This window comes from Ips typographus, linkage group LG10 (genome assembly GCF_016097725.1).
Source record: "Ips typographus isolate SLU linkage group LG10, UJ_Ityp_2.0, whole genome shotgun sequence".
Taxonomy (NCBI): Eukaryota; Metazoa; Arthropoda; class Insecta; order Coleoptera; family Curculionidae; genus Ips; species Ips typographus.
Genome location: NC_138431.1, coordinates 2,763,232 through 2,784,956, shown reverse-complemented (window position 1 = coordinate 2,784,956; position 21,725 = coordinate 2,763,232). Strand labels below are relative to the sequence as shown.

Genomic DNA, 21,725 nt, shown 5'->3' with positions numbered 1-21,725 from the left:
AAGGGTTCAAATCTGTCTAAAGTGTCTTAAAACGTTCAAAGTGTAATTAGTCATGTTTGCATTTGTCAAAAAAAGGTTCAAACATGTTTACAGTGTCTGGAAATGTACATAAAATGATTAATTATGTGGTCAACTGTCTTAAACTGTTCAAACATGTTTAAAATGTCTGCAAGTAATCAAAATGAAAGTAATCATGTTGTCAGCTGTCTACAGTGTCTTAAAATGTTCAAAATGGTTCAAACATGTTAAAAATGCCTAAAAACTCTCAAAGTTTACTCAGCCCTGGGTAGACTTAAGGAGAACATGTGTTAATCATGTTGTCAACTGTCAAAAGGTATTCAAACATGTCTAAAGTGTCTTAAAATGTCCACAATGTTGCCAGCTGTCAGAAATAGCTCAAATTTTTTTAGAGTGCCTTAATAGGATCACAATTAGTCAATCACGTTTACAGCTGTCTTAAAGTGTTCAAAGATGAACTAATCCTGTTGTGAGCTGTCAAAAAGTATTTAAACATGTCTAAAGTGTCTTCATGTTGTCAGCTGTCAAAAAGGTTTCAAACATCTCTAACGTCTAAAATACAAAGAAAACTCCAAAATGTGTTTGTGCAGAAAATAAAACAATTTGATTGTTTTTTTCCAATATTTACTAACTTCTATAGGTCTCTACATGCGCTACTTTAAAAACAAACATAGAGGAAGCTAGTCCACTCTAGTGATTCTATTTCTAGCTTTAGGATAGAGAGTAATCTGATTTACGTGTAAAGTTTCCAATTGTTTGCTTAAATTTCCTCGTAAATTTCCTGGTCTAAAACTGCTTCCTATAGTAACAGACCGTTTTCCCACTTCCTTAGGAGCAACGTCAATTTTCCCAGCTGGTTTCAACAAGCCTGCTTTCAATATTAATTAATAACATTAAGCCAGTTAAGTACCAGTTTACCTTGTATGGTAGCAGGAATATTCCTGGATTTGTGTAATTTTAACTGATTCTTTTCTACCTGTCCCTTCCTTCTGTAGTACAACACTTCACCAGCTAAGGTGATCATGGCAAGTCCCAGTCCAAAAAGAGTTGCTATGAACACTCCACCTAGAAAATCAATTTGTGATTTCTGATTAATATTATTCTACAAATTTGGAAAAAGACAATCACCATTAAAGAATTTTGAGGAAGTATAGGAGGAGTCGAGAGAAAGGTCCAGAATTCAGAAAAGGAGCTTGACAAGTTGCAGAAGTCCTTAAAGCCAACATTAGTTGCCAGTCCAAATACTTGGTTGGAACCTTTATGATGGTAAGACTTTCTGGCTTAAAACTGCTGCTGAGGCAAACATCTGGACATCGAGCAACAACCCCTTTGGTTTTATCACTCAGAAGGCAAATACTTGGTCCAGAGGTTTGGGAACAAGCACCTGGAGCAAGCTTACGAGGCTCAGTTATCAAGCAGAAGCCAGAGAAGACATTGCCCGTCCAGTCCAGTTTACCCAAATTGCTTCTCAAGACATTAGACAGCAAATGAGTGCCTTTGTAAGACGCCTAAAAGATTGAGGTGATACAGAGCAAGCGTTATGTCTGGCCAGATGCCAAACATTGCACGACGCCTTGAAATTTGAAGCAGTTAAGCAAGAAGCCGAACACCAGGACACAGGAATCGATATTCTAGTCCAAGCCATTTAGGAATCGAATCAGACTTGATGCGTCAATGGGAAACCTGACTGGAGACCTTTCGGAAGGAAATAATGGAAAGCAAAACAATGAAAATGTTCGAACAAACTCGTTTACACGAATGCTGGAACTGCGGGGAGAAGGGGCATATTAGACCACAATGTCCCAAATCCAGAACGCTAGAAAACCAGGAACAGTCCAGATTTCCGGCCAGTAGGACAATACCAGCTTAATAATGACTGGCTCATATTGGAGACTGCTGGGGGTGATTCCATGCCTGTTTTGGGAATCCATGAAGCTGACACCCGAACAAAGTTTGCGAACAGGAAAGGTTACATTGCAAGAGGATGTCAATTTATCAGCAAGATCCATCGTTAAGATTCACCTGGATGAAGAAATCAACTCAAATCCATTTCATCTAGTAGAACCGAGTGGTGAAGAGCAAGACGACGCTGTAAAGTAGGAAGTGCTTGTGGCTTGAACTCGTTCAACGGCCAAGCTTCTCAACTACAAAGATATGTTTGCCTTACACAAAGCAGACTTAGGAGGAATCATTTTCCAATCAAGCAGAGTCCCAGAAGAATCTCATTGGCTCAACTGATAAAAGATATGGCGAATCGAGCCATCCACATAGCCCTTAGAGTACTCTTGTGTTACTCGTTACTGAGAAGGATGGAACCACAAAAGAAGGACCGTTACCCTTTACCAAGAACAGACCCTCTGGCTAATGCAAACCGGTTTTCTACCCTCGACTTAAAAAGTGGATATTGGCAAGAGGAGATGGACCAGCAGGACAAGGAAAAAACTGCCTTCTCTACTGGAAACGGCCTGATGCATTTGAACGTCATGCTTTTTGGACTGCAACCTTGAAAGACTTATGGAGACTGTACTCCGAGGAAACGTGGAAAGTCTTGTCTACTTAGATGACATCATGATCGAAGAAATCTTCAAGAAGTTCCGGAGGCAAACTTGAAGTTAAATCCGAAGAAATGCAGCTTTTCCCTCTCTCTGTATATGTAATGTTGTGAGGGTGGTAACACCACAATCATTAGGCAAAAGTAGGCCCATTGTGCGCTTCCGCAAGAGAGAAGGTCATCCAGCCTAGCGATAACGTTATCGAGGGAGGAGCCTCTTATCTCTTCAAGGGATGGGAAAGATTGGCTCAACTTGGTCCTGCGTATGGGCAAAAGTGTAGAGCAGTCACAGAGAATATGCTTCATCGTCTCGTCTTCTTGACTACAAGCCCTGTGTGACGTTCCCAAGAGCTCCTTAGACAAGCCAATTAACAGATTTAATTAAAAAAGAAGAAGAAGGGGGGGGAAACAACATGACCTAGTCTTATAGCAGAGACCAAGCATCTTGAACATCTTAAATAGTATGGACACGTACAGAAGATGACTGAGGACAGATGACACTGGATGGACACCCCAACAGGAAGAAGAACATAATTTATGGATGGATAGGGATCAATGGACACTGGAAGACACGAATTTACATATAAAATATAAATATTACAACCGTTTACCTAAACTCTCTAAAGTGATTCCTTCGTTCTCATCAGTACTAGGACAATCGCCCTGAGCAGAGTGATTCCAGTATTTAGACTGCAACTCTTCAAAGAAACGGTCTTTCTGCAAATCCAAAATCCTGCAACTCAAAGCAATAACATTTCCATTACTTTGATAAAAAAAAAAGTAACTAACACTTTGCTTAAATCGTCTTGTAAATGACTGCCTTGCTGTACTGCCACAGCGTACGGTTTCTCGGCAAAAACTTCACCCACCTCGGTCAAATTACAGTTTTTGCTGATCTCATAGCGGATTTCGCTCGAGTCGTGGATAAACGCAAAGTCCGCATCCAAATGTTCGTTGGTGATTCTAAATCCTTCGGAAGCGTTCTCGACTGGATTTGAATCGTTAATTGCCAGTAAAACGTGACCGTACTGCTCGCGTATTGGATAATCCCACACTCTGTATCTGGTATCGTCGGTTGAGGCGTTTAAAGTCAGTTCTTTCCACATCCTAACATTAGTTTTATAAAAACCAAGTCATGAAATATGAAAATGTTACTATACTAGTACTATTTGATTACTAAAAAAAGGCACAAACACAGGACAGTTTGGTTTTACGAAGTAGTGGGAAGTGATAAGGTAGAATGTAGTGAGTTAGTTGATATTGATCACTTTAGAATTGTTTTCAATAAGTGATTGAAAGAATGAAAAATTGTTGGTACCACGAAGAATGAGGGGGATTTCTTCACGAGATACGCTTTGCTCCAAGTCAAGACATCATATATGTTTAGTGGTCGTTTAAGCAGGACGTTCTAGACATTCTGGAAGCTTCAAGGAGCTTGAGATGCTCGAAAAACAATGACAGAAGGAAAGAGAAGAAGTTGAGGAACGACGACGAAAAGAAAAGCTAGAAGAGGAAGAACGACGATGAGTTGAAAAAGTAGAGCAAGAAAGACGCTATCAACAGGATGAAGAACGACGACAGTGAGAAAAGAAGACGACAGAAAGAAAAACAAGAGGAGGAAGAACGCCGAGAGAAAGAAAAGCAAGAGGAAGAAGAACGCAGACAGAAAGAACAAGAAGCTATTCCGCAAGATATGATGAAAAACCGAACAGAGTTGCAATCCTATATCGATCAACAACTGGAGAAGTGGAAGAGGTGGATCACAAAGTGGAAAAGATGAAAAATTCTTATATAAACGATAGAGTGCAAGAAGTCAAAGTTTTAGATAAACAGTGCCAAGTAGGATCGCAAATGGAGTCGTTTGTTAAGAAACTGGATAAAATTTTCCAAAGTGTCAGCATTAACAAAACAAATCAGCCTCCACCTAGAGAAGACATGTACATGACAATGTTTTAACTGTGGCAGTAGAAGACACTATAGCAAGAGAAAGTCCTCGCACACCTGGCGTAACGTGGATCAGGAAATGAAGAACAATTACCACAATATTTAGAGAAATGTCAAGCTTCTGATTATGATTTAAAACGCCGAAAAGAACAAATTCATGATGGTTCGAGGATTGGTCAAATCAGTCAAGTGACAAACAAAGAGGCTACAAAGATAACTAATCGGTTAAGTTCTAATGAGGACATAATAAAAAGGCAGCGCTCAGACCCTGATTTGAAAGTAATTAGAAAATGGTTGGAGAACGATTTGAAACTGGATTGGCGAGAGATTTCCAGACATGGTCCAACAGTAAAAGGTTGGTGGTGGTTGGTGGTTGGTGGTTGCAATGGAATTCTCTGTAATTGAGAGATGACTTAATCACTCGCAAGTGGGAAAATCCAGACTCCAGAGTAAACCAGACTTTGGCTAGAATAAGAGTTCGATTTTACTGGATTACCTTCAGAAGGGACGTTTGTTACAGAAGGGATAAAGGACGGTCCCACTTGACAGTAGACTTAGGTTGGAAAGGAAGTTTGAGGTAGAAATCTCAACTAAAGAGAGTTGGGAAGTGAGGATAGTGACAACCCGAGAAGAAATGCAATGTGGGAAACGTGTAGTTACAGTCTTTCAGGCGGAATTATGTGCCATACTGGAAGTTGCCACAAGCAAAGAAGTTACAGAAGGACTATAAATCTACTCCGACAGCCAATCCTAAAGGCAGGATTGGCAGTAGACTGGTACAGGAATGCTGGGAAGTCCTTAACAGAGTGTCGGAACAGAAACAGGTAAGCTTAGTATGGATTTCGGCGCAGAGCCCAATAACTGCCGAACCTCACATAGAGTTAAGTAGCTAGCGCTCTAAATGACTGGGTGCTCAATGGCACCACAAAGGCGTGGGAAAAAACGGAAGAATGCAGACAAGCTCGAGCTTTGATTGGTTTTTCAAGCGACGCCAAGACAACATCCAGTGGTTGATGTCTAGGAGTCGCTGGGCCTTGAAAACTCCAGTTGGGATTCTGACAGACTTCACAATGTGGAACGGCGGAGGAAACATCTTATCACCTATTAGGATTATGCCACCGCTGATCGTCAATCAGGAGGCGCGTTCTGGGGGCCTCCACACTCTCCTGCGTGAAGCTGTCCTAATGGAGACGGATTTTTGCCTTTGAAGGTGAATAGCGTTGAGGCGAGAACGGATAGATGGAGGGCATGACGAAAAGGGCTTTTAAGCCTTTAAGGGTCCTCCCGCTTTACTACTACTACTATTAAATGGGCCTTGCCAACCCATGTCTATATGGACTTTTTGCCTTTAAAATACGTAAGGAATTGCCCTGTTAAATATCGGACACTTATTAAAAAACATCCTGTATAAACGGACCGATCGGACGGAGAGTCAGTTCATTCGTAGTAGTGAACAGGTTGTGGAATAATAGCGATGCCTCAAGGGAGTGGATTTGTTTCATGCTGTCCAGTTGCAGCATTCAGACAGAAATGCATGACCGGTCCATGGTGGTTACCGCAAGGGGCTGTCCTCAGGGAGGAGTACTCTCCCTTCCGCTGTGGAGCCTTGTAGTGGACGAACTACTATGGAATCTGAACGATGCTGGCCTGTATGCACAGGCATATGCAGACGACATAGCTATTTTCTGTAACCGTGCCAGAGGCAGGTTTTGTGACGCTATAGCTAGGGCGCTGCGAATGGTGGGTAACTAGTGCAGCACAGCTTTTGCTCTTCAGCAAAACCCGTGACCGAGGAATACGACCAGAGATAATTCTCTCTGGTGTAACACTAAACTACAGTCAGTCGATTAAGTACCTGGGTATCTACAGGGACGCTAAATTGTCATGGCGGGAGCACATATCCTGTAAAATTAGGAAAGCTTTGTTTGCACTGTGGACTTGCAGGAAGGCTTGCGATGACACCTGGGGACTTCAACCGAAGGTTATCCACTGGCTCTACTGCGCCAAAGTCAGACCTATACTAACATTTGGGGCCCTTGTGTGGTGGCCATGGGTGGAAAGAAGTGAAGGGCGTACAAAATTAGATAGGTGACACTCTTGTATATGGGACTGGGCCACTGAACTGTAGTGACCATATGCCTACAAGACTACACCCCTTAAACTTCCTCAAAGTTGTAATTACCGACCGGTAGAAGTGGGAGAATGGAGCTGCCCCGGGGGTCGTCCGTGATGGAAGGAAGTGGTTCACGGATGGATCCAGCAGAGGAGGGCTAACCAAGGCAGGTCTCTAGGCCGCGACAGGCCAAACAGCCAAGCACTTTGCCTTACTGTAATCCAAGCAGAGGTATTTGCAATTCTGCATTGTGGGCTGGAACTAAAATCGGGCCCACGGCAGGAGAACATAATTAACATTTGTTCTGACAGCCGAGCTGTCATCATGGCAATTAGTACTGAGGTAGTGCACTCCGAATTGGTTCTGATGTGCAAAACAATTCTGGAAAAGCTGGCCCAAAAGAATGACATACGTCTTGTATGGGTTCCGGGACATGCTGCTATTCCGGGAAATGAAGAGGCGGATGGAGTGGCAAAACTGGGCACTCAGAAAGTGCCTGTTGGCTCAGAGCCAACTGCGGGAATTATAGCAAGGTGATCCAGACGCTAAAATCTTTAGCTCAGCAGCTGATTTAAGAACGCTGGGGCTCCCCAGCCTGCCTCCATAGGTATGAGGCTCAGTGGCCCCTCAGCCAAAAATACGAAATACTGAGTGGTCACTACCAGCTGAGACGTCATCAGTACTTGATGGGTATCAAAGAGGATCCTACTTGTCGAGGATGCTTGGGAAAGGAAGAGTCGACAGGCTAAATGTGTCCAGCCTCACCCGTTCGCGGACAACATTTCTGGGACAGACAATAATGACGCCCAGGGCAATCAAGGAGCTAAGACCTGGCAGACTAGTTGGATTCTCAACTGGACTGTTGGAGCTCCCAAGAACCTGGACGTGCGGGCCCATACGTTTCAGGGCCGCTGTCCCCCCGGTTTGCCAAACAAACCACCAACAACAGGAACAGCGGTGCAAGGTGAAGCAAGAAGCGAGGCAGTAGAAGGTGATCTGAGTGACTTGAGTGTGTGGTTTTGGCAGTTCAAGCTATGACACCACTTTTCTCCCTGACTGTACAAAGTTTTGTAGTGTTTTTTCAGGCTATCAATTAGGAAATTTAATGAGAATTCTAAAAATGTGCTTAAAACAGTCATTTTCTCACACCAAGTGGGTTTTACACATGATTTTGTCGTGGACTGTTCCTACAAACTGTGTTTTTGGTAGTTAAAACTTTGACACCACTTTTCTCCCTGACTGAATCAAAGTTTTTAGTGTTTTTTTATTCAGTCGATTAGGAAATTTACTGAGGATTCTAAAAATGTGCTTAAAACAGTCTCTTTCTCTCATCAGGTGGGTTTTACACGCGATTTTGTTACTGACTGTCTCTACAAACTGTGTTTTTGGCAGTTCAAACTTTGACACCACTTTTCTCTCTGACTGTATCAATTTTTGTAGTGTTTCTTCAGGCTACCAATTAGGAAATTTAATGAGGATTCCAAAAATGTGCTTAAAATAGTCATTTTCTCACTCCAAGTGGGTTTTACACGCGATTTTGTCTCTGACTGTCCCTACAAACTGTATTATTGGCAGTTCAAACTTTGACACTACTTTTCTCCCTGACTGTATCAAATTTTATAGTATTTTTCAGGTTGTTGAATAGGAAATTTAATGAGAATTACAAAAATGTGCTTAGAACCGTCATTTTCTCATTCGAAGTGGGTTTTACACGTGATTTTGTCCCTGACTGTTCCTACAAACTGTGTTTTTGGCAGTTCAAACTGTGACACCACTTTTCTCTCTGACTGTATCAATTTTTGTAGTGTTTCTTCAGGCAATCAATTAGGAAATTAAGTGAGGATTCTAAAAATGTGCTTAAAACAGTCATTTTCTCACCCAATGTGGGTTTTACACGCGATTTTGTCCCGGACTGTCCCTACAAACTGTGTTTTTGGTAGTTCAAACTTTGATACCACTTTTCTCTTTAACTGTACCAAATTTTGTAGTATTTTTCAGGTTGTTGAATAGGAAATTAAATGAGAATTACAGAAATGTGCTTAGAACCGTCATTTTCTCATTCGAAGTGGGTTTTAGACGTGATTTTGTCCCTGATTGTCCCTACAAACTGTGTTTTTGGCAGTTCAAACTGTGACACCACTTTTCTCTCTGACTGTATCAATTTTTGCAGTGTTTCTTCAGGCAATCAATTAGGAAATTAAGTGAGGATTCTAAAAATGTGCTTAAAACAGTCATTTTCTCACACAATGTGGGTTTTACACGCGATTTTGTCCCGGGCTGTCCCTACAAACTGTGTTTTTGGTAGTTCAAACTTTGATACCACTTTTCTCTTTAACTGTACCAAATTTTGTAGTATTTTTCAGGTTGTTGAATAGGTAATTTAATAAGAATTCCAAAAATGTGCTTAAAACCGTCATTTTCTCGCTCCAAGTGGGTTTTACACGCGACTTTGTCGCTGACTGTCCCTACAAACTGTATTTTTGGCAATTCAAACTTTGACACTACTTTTCTACTTGACTGTATTACATTTTGTATTGTTTTTTCAGGCTACCAATTAGTAAATTCAATGAGGATTCTAAAAATGTGCTTAAAACAGTCATTTTCTCACTCCAAGTGGGTTTTACACGCGATTTTGTCCCTGACTGTCCCTACAAATTGTGTTTTTGGCAGTTCAAACTTTGACACCAATTTTCTCCCTGACTGTATCAAATTTTTTAATGTTTTTTTATGCCATTGATTAGGAAATTTAATGAGGATTCTAAAAATGTCCTTAAAACAGTCATTTTTTTCACACCAAGTGGTTACACACGATTATGTCCTTGACTGTACTAAATTTTGTACTGTGCTAAAAATGTGCTGAAAACATTTTCTTACTCCAAATGGTAACATGACTGCTTGACTAAATTGTCTTCTGAGACCACGTGATATCACTAATGTCAAAACTGGCGGAGAAATCTGCCAAAATTGCAGTTAAACACAGTTTTCGAAACGAGACGTATGGTTTATATAGCATAGTAGCATTATTTTTTAATCTACCGTTTTTCGACCGATTATTCTACTGCCATTAAATATTTTGACTTGGCAACACTGAGTGGAAGAACAAAACAGAATTAGCGTGAGTCTGTGCCCTTAGTGCTCTAGTTTAGGATTTCTATGTAAATTAGCATAAAAAAGCTGAAACAACACCCTTAACCATGTACGTTTTCAACTACAATTTCAATACCTGTACAGAGTGTCCTCAGCAAATTTCATATTAATGAAATACTTATGAGTCTCGGATTCTTTGACCACAGTGTAGTTAATCCTAGACTGCCTGGCCAACTGCTCTAATGATTGTACTGGAGCCTAAACTCTTCATTAACCCTAAAATGGTTACAAAAATAATTACAATCACCTGCATTCTTTCTACGGTAAGGAAAGCTGCCAGATTGGCAGTGAAAGTAGCCAGCATCAACACAACAAAAAGCCAGTAAGCGGCCACTAAAGTCCTTCCCGATAAGGCTTTGGGGGCTTCGCCCCCACCTTGAGGTGTAAAAGATGTAAGAGCGAACCAGAAACTCTCTTTCAGAGTAAACTCCCTGTAACAGTTTTAAGTTTTAGTACATTTCTAAATTAGTTTTGCAATTGAAAATACCTGCAGGGATATGGATAAGCTTTCTTATTATTCCTGGCACTGTATGGAGAGTATTTGTCCAGGAACCAGATCATGAATCCGGTTACAATTAGGGCAGCTACAATGCTCAGCCATACTTCCAGCTTTAGAACGGTCATGAACTTGAAAAGTGAGGTTTTTCTCACTGGTTTTCTCATTACTACAAAAACATTGTTTGTCTGTGTTTGTTATTGTTAGATCCAATATGAAACCTACCTATGGTGATCCCACTTTGTTCATAATAGGGGGCGACAAAGTCAACGACTTCCTCCTTATCAGCGGTCATTATTATTGCTGTAATTGCCATGTCAGTATCCTGAAAACGAGTTTTGATAAGCCAAAACAGTAACCTTTACACTCTGATAGTTTTTGGAAGGTTTGCAACAGCACTAAGAGACTTCTGGCACTTTTGAAAAATTGTGGGAAAGTCCCAAAGAATTATACAGTTCTCTGGAAGTTTTTGGAAGGTTTGCAGAAGGACTAAGAGACTCCTGGGACTTTTGAAAATGTGTTGAAAAGTCTCACAGGCTTGTAGAGTTCTCTGGAAGTTTTTGGAAGGTTTGCAGAAGGACTAAGAGACTCCTGGCACTTTTGAAAATGTGTTGAAAAGTCTCACAGGCTTGTAGAGTTCTCTGGAAGGTTTGCAAAAGCACGAAGAGACTTCTGGCACTTTTGAAAAGTCCCAACGACTAGTAGGGTTCTCTGGAAGTTTTTGGAAGGTCTGCAGAAGCACTAAGAGACTTCTGGCACTTTTGAAAAATTGTGGGAAAGTCCCAAAGAATTATACAGTTCTCTGGAAGTTTTTGGAAGGTTTGCAGAAGGACTAAGAGACTCCTGGGACTTTTGAAAATGTGTTGAAAAGTCTCACAGGCTTGTAGAGTTCTCTGGAAGTTTTTGGAAGGTTTGCAGAAGGACTAAGAGACTCCTGGGACTTTTGAAAATGTGTTGAAAAGTCTCACAGGCTTGTAGAGATCTCTGGAAGTTTTTGGAAGGTTTGCAGAAGGACTAAGAGACTCCTGGCACTTTAGAAAATGTGTTGAAAAGTCTCACAGGCTTGTAGAGTTCTCTGGAAGGTTTGCAAAAGCACGAAGAGACTTCTGGAACTTTTGAAAAGTCCCAACGACTAGTAGAGTTCTCTGGAAGTTTTTGGAAGGTCTGCAGAAGCACTAAGAGACTTCTGGCACTTTTGAACAATTGTGGGAAAGTCCCAAAGAATTATACAGTTCTCTGGAAGTTTTTGGAAGGTTTGCAGAAGGACTAAGAGACTCCTGGGACTTTTGAAAATGTGTTGTAAAGTCTCACAGGCTTGTAGAGTTCTCTGGAAGGTTTGCAAAAGCACGAAGAGACTTCTGGCACTTTTGAAAAGTCCCAACGACTAGTAGAGTTCTCTGGAAGTTTTTGGAAGGTCTGCAGAAGCACTAAGAGACTTCTGGCACTTTTGGAAAATTGTGGGAAAGTCCCAAAGAATTATACGGTTCTCTGGAAGTTTTTGGAAGGTCTGCAGAAGCACTAAGAGACTTCTGGCACTTTTTAAAAATTGTGGGAAAGTCCCAAAGAATTATACAGTTCTCTGGAAGTTTTTGGAAGGTTTGCAGAAGGACTAAGAGACTCCTGGGACTTTTGAAAATGTGTTGAAAAGTCTCACAGGCTTGTAGAGTTCTCTGGAAGTTTTTGGAAGGTTTGCAGAAGGACTAAGAGACTTCTGGCACTTTTGAAAAATTGATGAATAGCCCCAAAGGCTTGTAGAGTTCTCTGGAAGTTTTTGTAAGGTTTGTAGAAGTAATAAGAGACTTCTGGCACTTTTGAAAAATTGTTGAAAAGTCTCACAGACTTGTAGAGTTCTCTGGAAGTTTTTAGAAGGTTTGCAGAAGGACTAAGAGACTTCTGGCACTTTTGAAACATTGTTGGAGAGTCCCAAAGACTTGTAGAGCTCTCTGGAAGTTTTTGGAAGGTAAGCAGAAGCACTAAGAGACTTCTGGCACTTACGAAAAATTGATGAAAAGCCCCAAAGGCTTGTAGAGTTCTCTGGAAGTTTTTGGAAGATTTGCAGAAGGACTAAGAGACTTCTGGCAAACTCTTGAAAAGTCCCAACGACTAGTAGAGTTCTATGGAAGTTTTTGAAAGGTTTGCAGAAGCACTAAGAGACTCTGGCACTTTTTAAAAATTGTTCGTATATCTAAAAGTCTTGTGGAGTTCTCTGGTAATTTTTGGAAGCTTTTCAGAAGGACTAAGAGACTTCTGGCACTTTTGAAAAATTGTTGAAAATTTTAAATGACTTGTAGAGATTTCTGGTATAATTTGCAGAAGCACTTAGAGGCTTCTTGCACTTTTAAAAAAATCTTGAAAAGTCTCATAGACTTGTAGAGGTCTCTGGCAGATTTCGAAAGGTTTGCAGAAGCACTTAGCGACTTCTGGCACTTTTCAAACTTTGTTGAAAGGTCTAAGAGACTTGTGGAGGTATCTGGCAGGTTTGCAGAAGCACTTGGGGAGTTCTGACATGGAAGGAATTGAAACTTAGATAGGGGAAAAATGACGATCATGAAAGACAATGAACGAGGGACGTTTGTTGGTCAGGAACAACTTTAAGCCCCACATATCAGAGGTCAGGCAATCAGGTATGTCAGGGCCTCTTCGCCTGGTAGTCTCCGAAAACTAGGATGCACCTTGTAGTGAAGCGTTTGTGACTGATTCCTTGCTCATCAGAAAAAACGAAAAAGATGCAATATTGCTCGGAACTGTAGTAGTAGATGATTTGTTTAGATTGGGGATTACAAACCTCAGAACTTAATAGGTTCACAGAGAAAATGAGGGGATTGTGGAAACTAATCGAGTGGTAAGGATTGCATGGCAGATTGGTTTGAATTAAAATCTGAGAGAAGAAGAAGAGGCGACGATGGATGGGTCGTACAAGGGTAGAAGAGAGTATAAGATGTACCAAGAAGTAGGAAGGAGCAAGTTGCCGTTCTCCTTTAGGAGAACTTAGTTGCTCACTGTCTCGTAGGAATTTGCCGACCATCAGGTTCGGCTGGTGGCTGGCGTGCCTGTGAAAGAGATAGAGAAAAAGTGGATGAATGTATGGGAGAGTTGTAAGGAGTGGGAAAGAGGAGGCACAATAAGGTACAACAAGGCTAAGGCCAAGGCGATGTTCGTGGAGTTGGGGGGGCGGAATTCGATTTTCAGTGGTGAGAATGGGAGAGGAAAGGATCCAGTGCGAGGAGTGGGTGGATTTATTGGGGCTGAGGTTTGATAGAAAACGTTTGTTGAGCATGCTACCAAAATAAAGGTAGAGCAGATAAGGAGAAGGTTCGAACGATGAAGGAGTGTGTGGCGACGCCGGAGGCAATGTACGGAAGTGAAGTATGGGGGGCAAAGAGAAGGGATAAAAGGGTGAAGAGGCATCTCTCCACTGCGGAAAGAAATGTCTGTTGGCTGCGGCAAGATGCCACGGAACCGGGGCTACGGATACCCTTAGGATGCGTTGTGGTACTCCGCCATGGCACCTGAAGGCCTTGGCGGCGATGAGATGCAAGGGGGAAAGAGAGAGAAAGAGAAGATAGAAAGTGGAGCAAAAGAGAGCGAGAGGCCGTATTCAGGGTAGGGATTCGCGGTGGTTAACGCAACCGAGGAAAAATGGGTAAAGTGGAACGGGAGAGGAAGACAAAGCCTTAAATCGGAGCTGAGAGAGATTGATGACGGATAGTCGGACAGCCTACAGAGAATGGTTGATAGAGCGAGAGGGAAAGCGGGTGAGCTAAATATGAGTGGATGGGAGATAGGTATTGTATGGGCAGAGAGGAGGAACCAGAGGACTAACGAAGCAGACCGACTGGCCTGAAGAATGAGGCTGTTTGGTTTGAGGGAGGACCTCAGGTACTGCAATCTGTGGTATCGGAAGAAAAACAGGAAGAACATGTAGAGTGGATTATGACGGAGTGGCAGAAGGAGTTGGACAAGTCGGAGAAAGGCAGAAGAGTGTATGAGGTGTGAGGACTGGTTAGAAGGGATAGGTTGCCTTCCGGGAGAGCGAGGGATGACAGGGTGAGTCAAGACAGGACTCAAGGACTTTAGTGGCCGCTTACTGGCTTTGTGTTGTGTACTTTTACTGCCAATCTTCTCTTGATAACAATTGAATGAGTTTAATTGTAACCTACTGGATATTATACCACTGGGAAGGATAAGGTGGGTAATTGAATAGATTAAACTCTTTCATAGGAAGGCTAGAGTGCGCTCCTGCTTTCCTGCCAGGTTTCTTCCCTGGATTACAATTGATTGAAGAGTTTAAGTCCTACAACTGTTTTCCTGGCAGGACCGCCACTCAAACCCAAAGATAGCAATACTGGTGCGTATAGCAATTGAACCTACTCCAATAGCCAAATCCCCCACAACTCCATTCCAAGTGCCATTGATTTTTTCCCCAAAAGTGCCGAAAGCAGGTTCAACAAATTCGTAATCGAAATTCATAATTTGTGAGAGTTTTTTGGCAAAGTCCACGCAATATCCAGTCCAGTAGTACTCTCCAGTTTTCTTGTCTTGCTCCTTATAGGACCATGGTAGTGCCTATACGTTAATATTACACAATTCACAAAAGTTACAAAATCAACTAAGTAAACACTCACGTGTGTAATACCAATTCTGTAGAAAGCTTTGATTGGTTCAAACTGCTTGTTTTGCTCCAAAAACAACCGTCCATTCTTATACTGTGCTATAACCTAGACAATCCCTAAAACTGAAGTAAACAGCTACTCCTAGTATGATCAACTTACTTGAAAAGTTGCATTAACCATTTTCTCCACACTTCCTTTCACATTGACTCGTAAAGTTTTGTCCTGGTGCAATTCAACCACGTTAGTGTTATCCGCTACAGTCATTTCCAAAATTTCATCGAACCTCTGCTTGGTATCATCGGGGAAAACGGTTTTAAAACACTGAAACTCGTTGGGAAACTCCAAACTATCTTCCAGAATTGTGTCGATTAGTCGATTAAGTGAGAGCGCAAGCCAGTGTAGGAAGTTGCTATTCATATCAAAGTTGCTAGGACAAGATGCTTGTTGCAACAGGTCGTGGCATAGTACTTGGTTCAAGTAGAGTAACGATACGGTTTGGTTTTCCAGGTAAGTTCTGTCGAAATGGTCTGAATTAAAGTCGGTAAAAACGAGATTCCATCGGTCTGGTAGTTTCAACAGTTCTTCTGAAAGAACCTGCAATTTTGAACTTGTTTAGTGAAGCTTTTTTTTAAAGAACCTGAAAGGGGAGAAAAGAGAAGAAGATATTAACCTGATACACAACAAAAAATGGGAAGAGAATGGGAAGAATATAGAAGGTACCACGTAGGTAGAGGACATAGATGTTCATGAAGTAAATACAGAAGAAATAAGAAAAGTGTTAAAGAAGATGAAGAAGGGAAAAGCTTCAGGGTGACGTTTGGGACAGACTCTCTATTGGAGGCACTAGCAGGGATTTTTAATAAGTGCCTGATCGAAGACCAGGATATTCCGGAAGAATGGAATATAGCCTACATTAGCTGGATATATACAAAGGGAGATAGGAAATAGTGTGGAAATTATAGACGTATTAGTGTAACCAGCTTGTTGGATCGACTGGTATATTGGATATGTGGAAATAGAAGAACATGGTGGTTTTCGAGCGGGAAAATCCTGCAATAGCAGTATCTTTACAACAACTAATAGGAAAACGGACAGCTCAAAACCTCTCAATACATCTCGATTTTATTGACCTGGAAAATGCGTACGATACAGTTCCTCTTAAACCTGTTCTGTACCAAATTTGGTAGTGTTTCTTCAGGCTATCGAATAGGAAATTTAATGAGAATTCCACAAGTGTGCTTAAAACAGTCATTTTCTCACTCCAAGTGGCGTTTCTGCGTCAGCCCTGCGGACATCCTCTTTCAACCCTTCTGATCACTCTCCTACTCACTACCTCTCTATCACCCATGAAATCCCAAGCCATCTCTCTCAGACGCCCCGGGACTCCATCACTACCCATTCTCTCATCCACGTATGGTGGCCAGGCCATGTTGAGGGCGTTCTTCAGGTTCAGCGTGACCACCAAAACGTGCCATCGTCTCCTATTATACTCTTCCACTCTTTCTCTCCTCGACCTCCTGAACCCTGAACTGTCTCCTACTCGTTCTACCCCTTCTTTCGTACCAGTTAGTCAACCTCTCATTCACGCGCTTATCTAAAACCTTCCCCAGCGTGGACAGCAGGCTGATAGGGTACCCACCGCCCCATGGCAAGCAGGACATCGAAGCTGGCACTTCGGAACAAAGTGACGCTCATCAAGTCGGTTCTTCAACTGCACCTAACCTATGCCTGGGCTGCGTGGGGGTACGCGGTCAAATCGCACCTGAAGAAACTCCAAGCTGTGGAAAACACTGCGCTCAGGACAGCGGTGGACGCGTTATGGTACGTCAGAAACGTGGACATCCAGCGAGATTTAAACTTCACCACCGCAATGGAAAGGATCAAACAGAGCGCAGTGGAGATATTCCAAAAAGCAGCGAAAATCACGGACTGCGAGAAGCAGTGAACTATGACTCGGTGCTAGATGCCCCCCACAAACGACTCCTATACCAGTTATTGGATAACGGGTAAAAATTAATAAGTTTTTCTTTCTGTTGCAGATAGACGACAATTCAGGACCAACCAGCCAAGAAGAGGACCACAATTTCCCCCAGACCTTCTCCCCCCCCCCCCCCCCCCCCGGGGGCGATAATTTATTTCTCAAAATCTGGGTAGAACCTTTCCGCAGTTATCACGGTGCTAACTGGGCTCTCCCAGTTAAAACCATCCCCCACTCACCAGACCCTAACTCCCCAAAACTTTAGGATGCCAAAAGCCGGCTGTCTGGACATCCTATAGTAGCTGCCAGGACCGCCAGAGATGGACGAGCTGCCGAAGAAAGAAGAAATGGAGGACAAGAAGAGCGACTCCGTCAGCGGGAGCATCCTTTTCCCAGGACAGAGGATGCCGATGCAACTCTGGGAACTTCCCAAAAGGGGAAATTCCTGGACTTGTAGCGACTTCCTCTTCCAGACCTATCCTTTTGGTCTACAGCGATGGGAGGGTAAAAAGCAGTAGTCTTGCTTGACCCATCTATTTGAATTAATCTAATCTAAATTAGGCGGAGAACTAATAGAATTCATACAACCTCAAAAATAATCGACAGAAAGCAAAAGAAAACGTGAAAGACCAGCAACTACACATGGATAAGCGGAGATAGGCAAACAATGAGAGACAGAGAACAATCCAAGAGGATTTATGGAGAGATAAGAGAGTTTGGCGATAGATGTTTTATTGTTTTTTTTTTTAACTTACTTCATGAAGTAGTTTATTCATGTTGCTACTACTGGCTATAATAGCAAAACTGGATGGGATTGGTCTGATCTGTTTGATCCTCTGCGCTACGGTCCGATCTATCACGTCAGATATGATCATTCGAAGTCTGGTAGAGTCTAACCAATGGTAGAGGGTTTGGTCGATATCTGTAATAGCAGTAAGGCACTAATTTACTTACAATTTAGGTAGCTATAAACTACTCTAGGATTAATTGCAATTACTGAAAGTCACGTGACTATTTTCAAACGTCCAATGAAATTTTGACGGTCGCGTGATCTTAAGAAGGTTAAAATCGCTAACATGTAGTCATGTGATTTAAGGTCAAAATGTTGTTCTGAAGATCACGTCCGTCCCATGGGATCTTGAGGATCAGGTAACACTTCTGAGGATAAGAACAGCATTATTGCAGTCACGTGACCAACCATAATTAAAAGTTAAAATGTTGTTCTGAAGATCACTTAATAATTTTTGCAATTAATTGGAATTACTGAAGATCACGTGACTATTTTCAAGCGTCAAATGGAATCTTGAAGATCAGGTGACTCTTCTTAGGGTTAAAATAGTTATCATGTAGTCACGTGACCATATTTAAGGTCAAAATGTTGTTTGTAAAGTAGTTTTTTAATTTTTTCATGTTTTCTTTGATTTTTCCAGAAAATACTAAAAAAGCGAAAAACCGCCAGACTTGCTAAAATCATTTCTAAATATTTCTAAATTCAATTTCTTACAGCTGGACAGGTTAGAAACTAAGTAACTTACAATCTTCTTTATCAAAAATCACCAAAACATCTGTCGAATTCCTGCTGTCCAGATACGAATCCAGAAGAATCAAGAAAGGCGCTATGGAAACGTCAATGTGAAGGTAAGGCAGACTCATGTTGGTCACCAACTTTTGTGCAAATTCATTGCCAGACCATGTAAAATCCAGAATCAAACCAAATCCAGAAGTCAAACTGGCGCAAATCTTCTTTTCTTCTTCATCACTTTCATTGATCATCACTCTGGTGAAAGTGACGTCGTTCTTCCGCGAACCGACCAGGACATCTTCAAAGTATTGCACGTTTGATAGTTGGTCGTGCTGAAGAATGTTAACTGTAACAATAAAAGTACAATTTTACGCTTTTGTTATGTTGTGGTAAACGAAATTTTAGGTCGATTTCAGAGACCGAAGAATGAAAGTACAAGTTTGGGTTACTTTTTTTTACAGTGTAGGCAGTACGTTTATCTTAAAATACAGGGACGTACTGCATTTTATCCATAAACAACCCTAACTTCACTGAAACTGTCATAAATTCCATTGAAAATCCATAAATAACCCTGACTTCACTCAAACTGTCTTAATTACCACAATTAAGATGAGTCTACTGAGGTTAAAATGCAATGAAACACAATTTCAGACAGTATTTCTGAAATCTTGGGGTTAGTAGTAGTAATAATGTGGGGAGACCCTACAAAGGTCCGTCGAGTAAGCCTTAAGGCCCTTTTCGCCGTTTCCCCTCAAACCCTCCCCACCCCTGACCTACGCCACCCAGACGTCCCGTCTCCCTGACGAAGGCAAGGATCCGTCCTCACTCCAAGAAAGACAGTTTCCTGCAGGAAAGTGTGGAGGCCCCAAGAAAGCGTCTCCTGATAAACGACCAGCGATGGCAGAGCTGATATGATGTTTCCCCCGCGTTCTACATTGTGAACCAACAGGTCTATCACCAATTCCTAGTGGATGCAAATGTCTGTTTAGGCCACAGTGGCCTGTCAGATCCGCAACGGGTGTTTAAGGCCCAGCGACTCCTTGTCATCAACCATTTGGATGCACCCTTCCACCTTTCTCCACGTCTCTGTGGCCCAGTCACTTAGTGCGCTTGCTACTGCTGTTACTTAATCCTATGTGAGGTTCGGCAGTTATGGAGCCAGGCCAGTTCATCGGCCCGCTCGTTTCCCGCAAACCCCATATGTACCGGAATCCACACTAGGTTTACCTGCTTCTGCTCTGCCACTTTATTCAGGGCATCCCAGCATTCCTGAATTAGTCTGTTGTCCATCCTGGCACTACAAAGTGACTTTAGGACATCCTGACTGTCGGAGTAGATCTCAATCACTCCCTCTCGTCCTTCTGTAACTTCCTTGCTTGTGGCGATCTTTGGATTGCAAACAATTCCGCCTGAAAGCTGATCGTCCACCCCCCCAGCGAAAAATATGCCCCCCTGATGGTGTCTTGTCAGTACACTCCCGCCCCTGACTATTCCGTATTGGGATACTTTGAGTCTTTGAGAAACTTCCTTTCTAATCTTTAAGTCTTACGTCAGGTGCGACCACCTTTTCCCCCAGGATTGGAATATCCCGATGCATGGCGACCGCTATACTTGTATGTCCTTGACGCAGGTGGTTGTCACGCCTTGTAGAGCCGCATTCCATCCTCCCTGCGTATCCACTGAGGTAACTCAGGAAGGCCCAGAAGAACGTCTAATGCGAGGCTCGGTGTCATGTTCTCATTGCGCCGGTTATTGCCAGACAGGCTAGTCTTTGAAAACCCGCCAGTTTCCGGGATACTCCACCGCCGGCCACCAGACCAAGAAACCATAACAGATCCTCGGCCTTATAACGGCCGTGTATAACCAACCTCATAACGTGTTTTAGGCCCCAGTTTTTTCCCAGAGCCCAGTGGCCTTTTGTATGACTTTGTCTACGTGAGGTTTCCATGTGAGTTTACTATCCAAGCTTACGCCAAAGTACTTAACCTCTCCCGCAAGTGTTTTTCCGTACAAGACTGGCGGCCAATTATCCTTAATTTCTCTTCTCTTTGTAAAGAGCATGATCTCCGTTTTGTGGATTAACTGATAATCCGGCATCGGTGCACCATCTCTCTATTATCTTACAAGCTATCTGCATTCTCTCGCAGATAACGCCCAGGAATTTCCCATTGACGAGAACTAGGCCGTCGTCCGCGTAGAAGACCTCTCGGTCTAGCCGCCTCACGAATTCATCCATAACCAGACATCACAGGCGGGGGGAAAAGCAACTAACTGTCCTTTGTGGACAGCCCCCCCGTACCTCGATCTCCAGCCGTTCTCCCCCCTGGTCGAACGGCTCTCTATCGCACTCCGGACTCAGTTTATAACTGAAACAGGTGCCTTTTTCGATTTGAGAGCGTTGCAGATATTGCTTGTTCTGGCCTTATCATTTGCCTCCTTCACATCAAAGAAGAGGACCACTGTGACCTCTTTGTCTTGTCATCCCTGTTCAGCTTTTTGCACCAGAGCATGGAGAGCCCTATCTGTCAACCTTCCTTTCCTGTATGCATGCTGGTTACTATGCAGCGGAGTCCTGATATGGACTTCCTCTGTTAAGTACCTGTCTATCATCCTGTCCAGCGTTTTCATGAGGACGGACGTTAAACTGATAGGTCTGTCTAGGTGTAGTCCCTTTTACCGGGTTTTGGTATAAAGACCACTTCCTCTGATCGCCAATCATTTGGGACATATCCCATTAGCGTGGCCATGAAGATCCCCCTCTAAAACGAGAGTAAGATCTCTAGGGCCGACTGCAGCATCATCGGGAATTATCCCGTCTGAATTTTGAAACCGACCATTTGATAGCGTCATCACTAACGACTCTTTCGGCCGTGGTCCAATCCCATCCATTAGGGCAGACCCTGACCTCCGAATGGCTCGCGCCGCCGTCGCCTGGAAAGTGTTTCGCTAGGAAAAGTAGTAAGTTTTCCTTTTTCGTTTCCATCCAAGTGCCGTTTAGAGTTCCCATCTCATTCTGAGGTGTACCTGTGTAGAGAATCTTTGCAAGCCGACCTGAATTTGACAGGGATTCGCCGCAGAATTTCTGCCAGCTTGCTCTTTGGGACCTTCGTAGTTCCTTCTTAAATTCTCTCCTTGCTTTGATGTAAAGTTCCCAGTTTTCGTTGCGATTACCCTTGGTGGCTCGGTGAAAAGCCATCCTAGCATCATTTCTCCGACGCTGAAGTCCACCACGGAACCGTAGAAGTTCCAACCGCCTCGAGTTCGCACGATTTATGGAAGGCTGGTGTCATATCATCTTTTTACCTCAAGTTCCAGCTCCTCTCTGGAGGTTAACTTCAAAGAA

General features: G+C 42.7%; 1 protein-coding gene across 2 annotated transcripts in view; it reads right to left on the bottom strand.

Annotated features, from left to right (window-relative positions):
* Positions 1 to 624: 624 nt before the first annotated feature.
* Ir8a (Ionotropic receptor 8a) overlaps positions 625 to 21,725 on the bottom strand; it is a 61,412-nt gene continuing 40,311 nt past the window's right edge. The window contains exons 2-14 of one of the 2 annotated variants that reach the window (XM_081988068.1): positions 18,396 to 18,728; positions 17,616 to 17,782; positions 15,042 to 15,476; positions 14,895 to 14,987; positions 14,641 to 14,835; positions 10,495 to 10,594; positions 10,261 to 10,438; positions 10,021 to 10,204; positions 9,850 to 9,971; positions 3,359 to 3,676; positions 3,181 to 3,302; positions 937 to 1,083; positions 625 to 889 (exon numbers count right to left, since the gene is read on the bottom strand). In XM_081988068.1, the coding sequence (XP_081844194.1) occupies positions 699 to 889; positions 937 to 1,083; positions 3,181 to 3,302; positions 3,359 to 3,676; positions 9,850 to 9,971; positions 10,021 to 10,204; positions 10,261 to 10,438; positions 10,495 to 10,594; positions 14,641 to 14,835; positions 14,895 to 14,987; positions 15,042 to 15,476; positions 17,616 to 17,782; positions 18,396 to 18,728 (2,585 nt within the window). In that variant the 3' untranslated portion in view covers positions 625 to 698. The remainder of the gene's footprint in view (positions 890 to 936; positions 1,084 to 3,180; positions 3,303 to 3,358; positions 3,677 to 9,849; positions 9,972 to 10,020; positions 10,205 to 10,260; positions 10,439 to 10,494; positions 10,595 to 14,640; positions 14,836 to 14,894; positions 14,988 to 15,041; positions 15,477 to 17,615; positions 17,783 to 18,395; positions 18,729 to 21,725) is intronic. The other variant, XM_081988069.1, reaches the window with a different exon arrangement.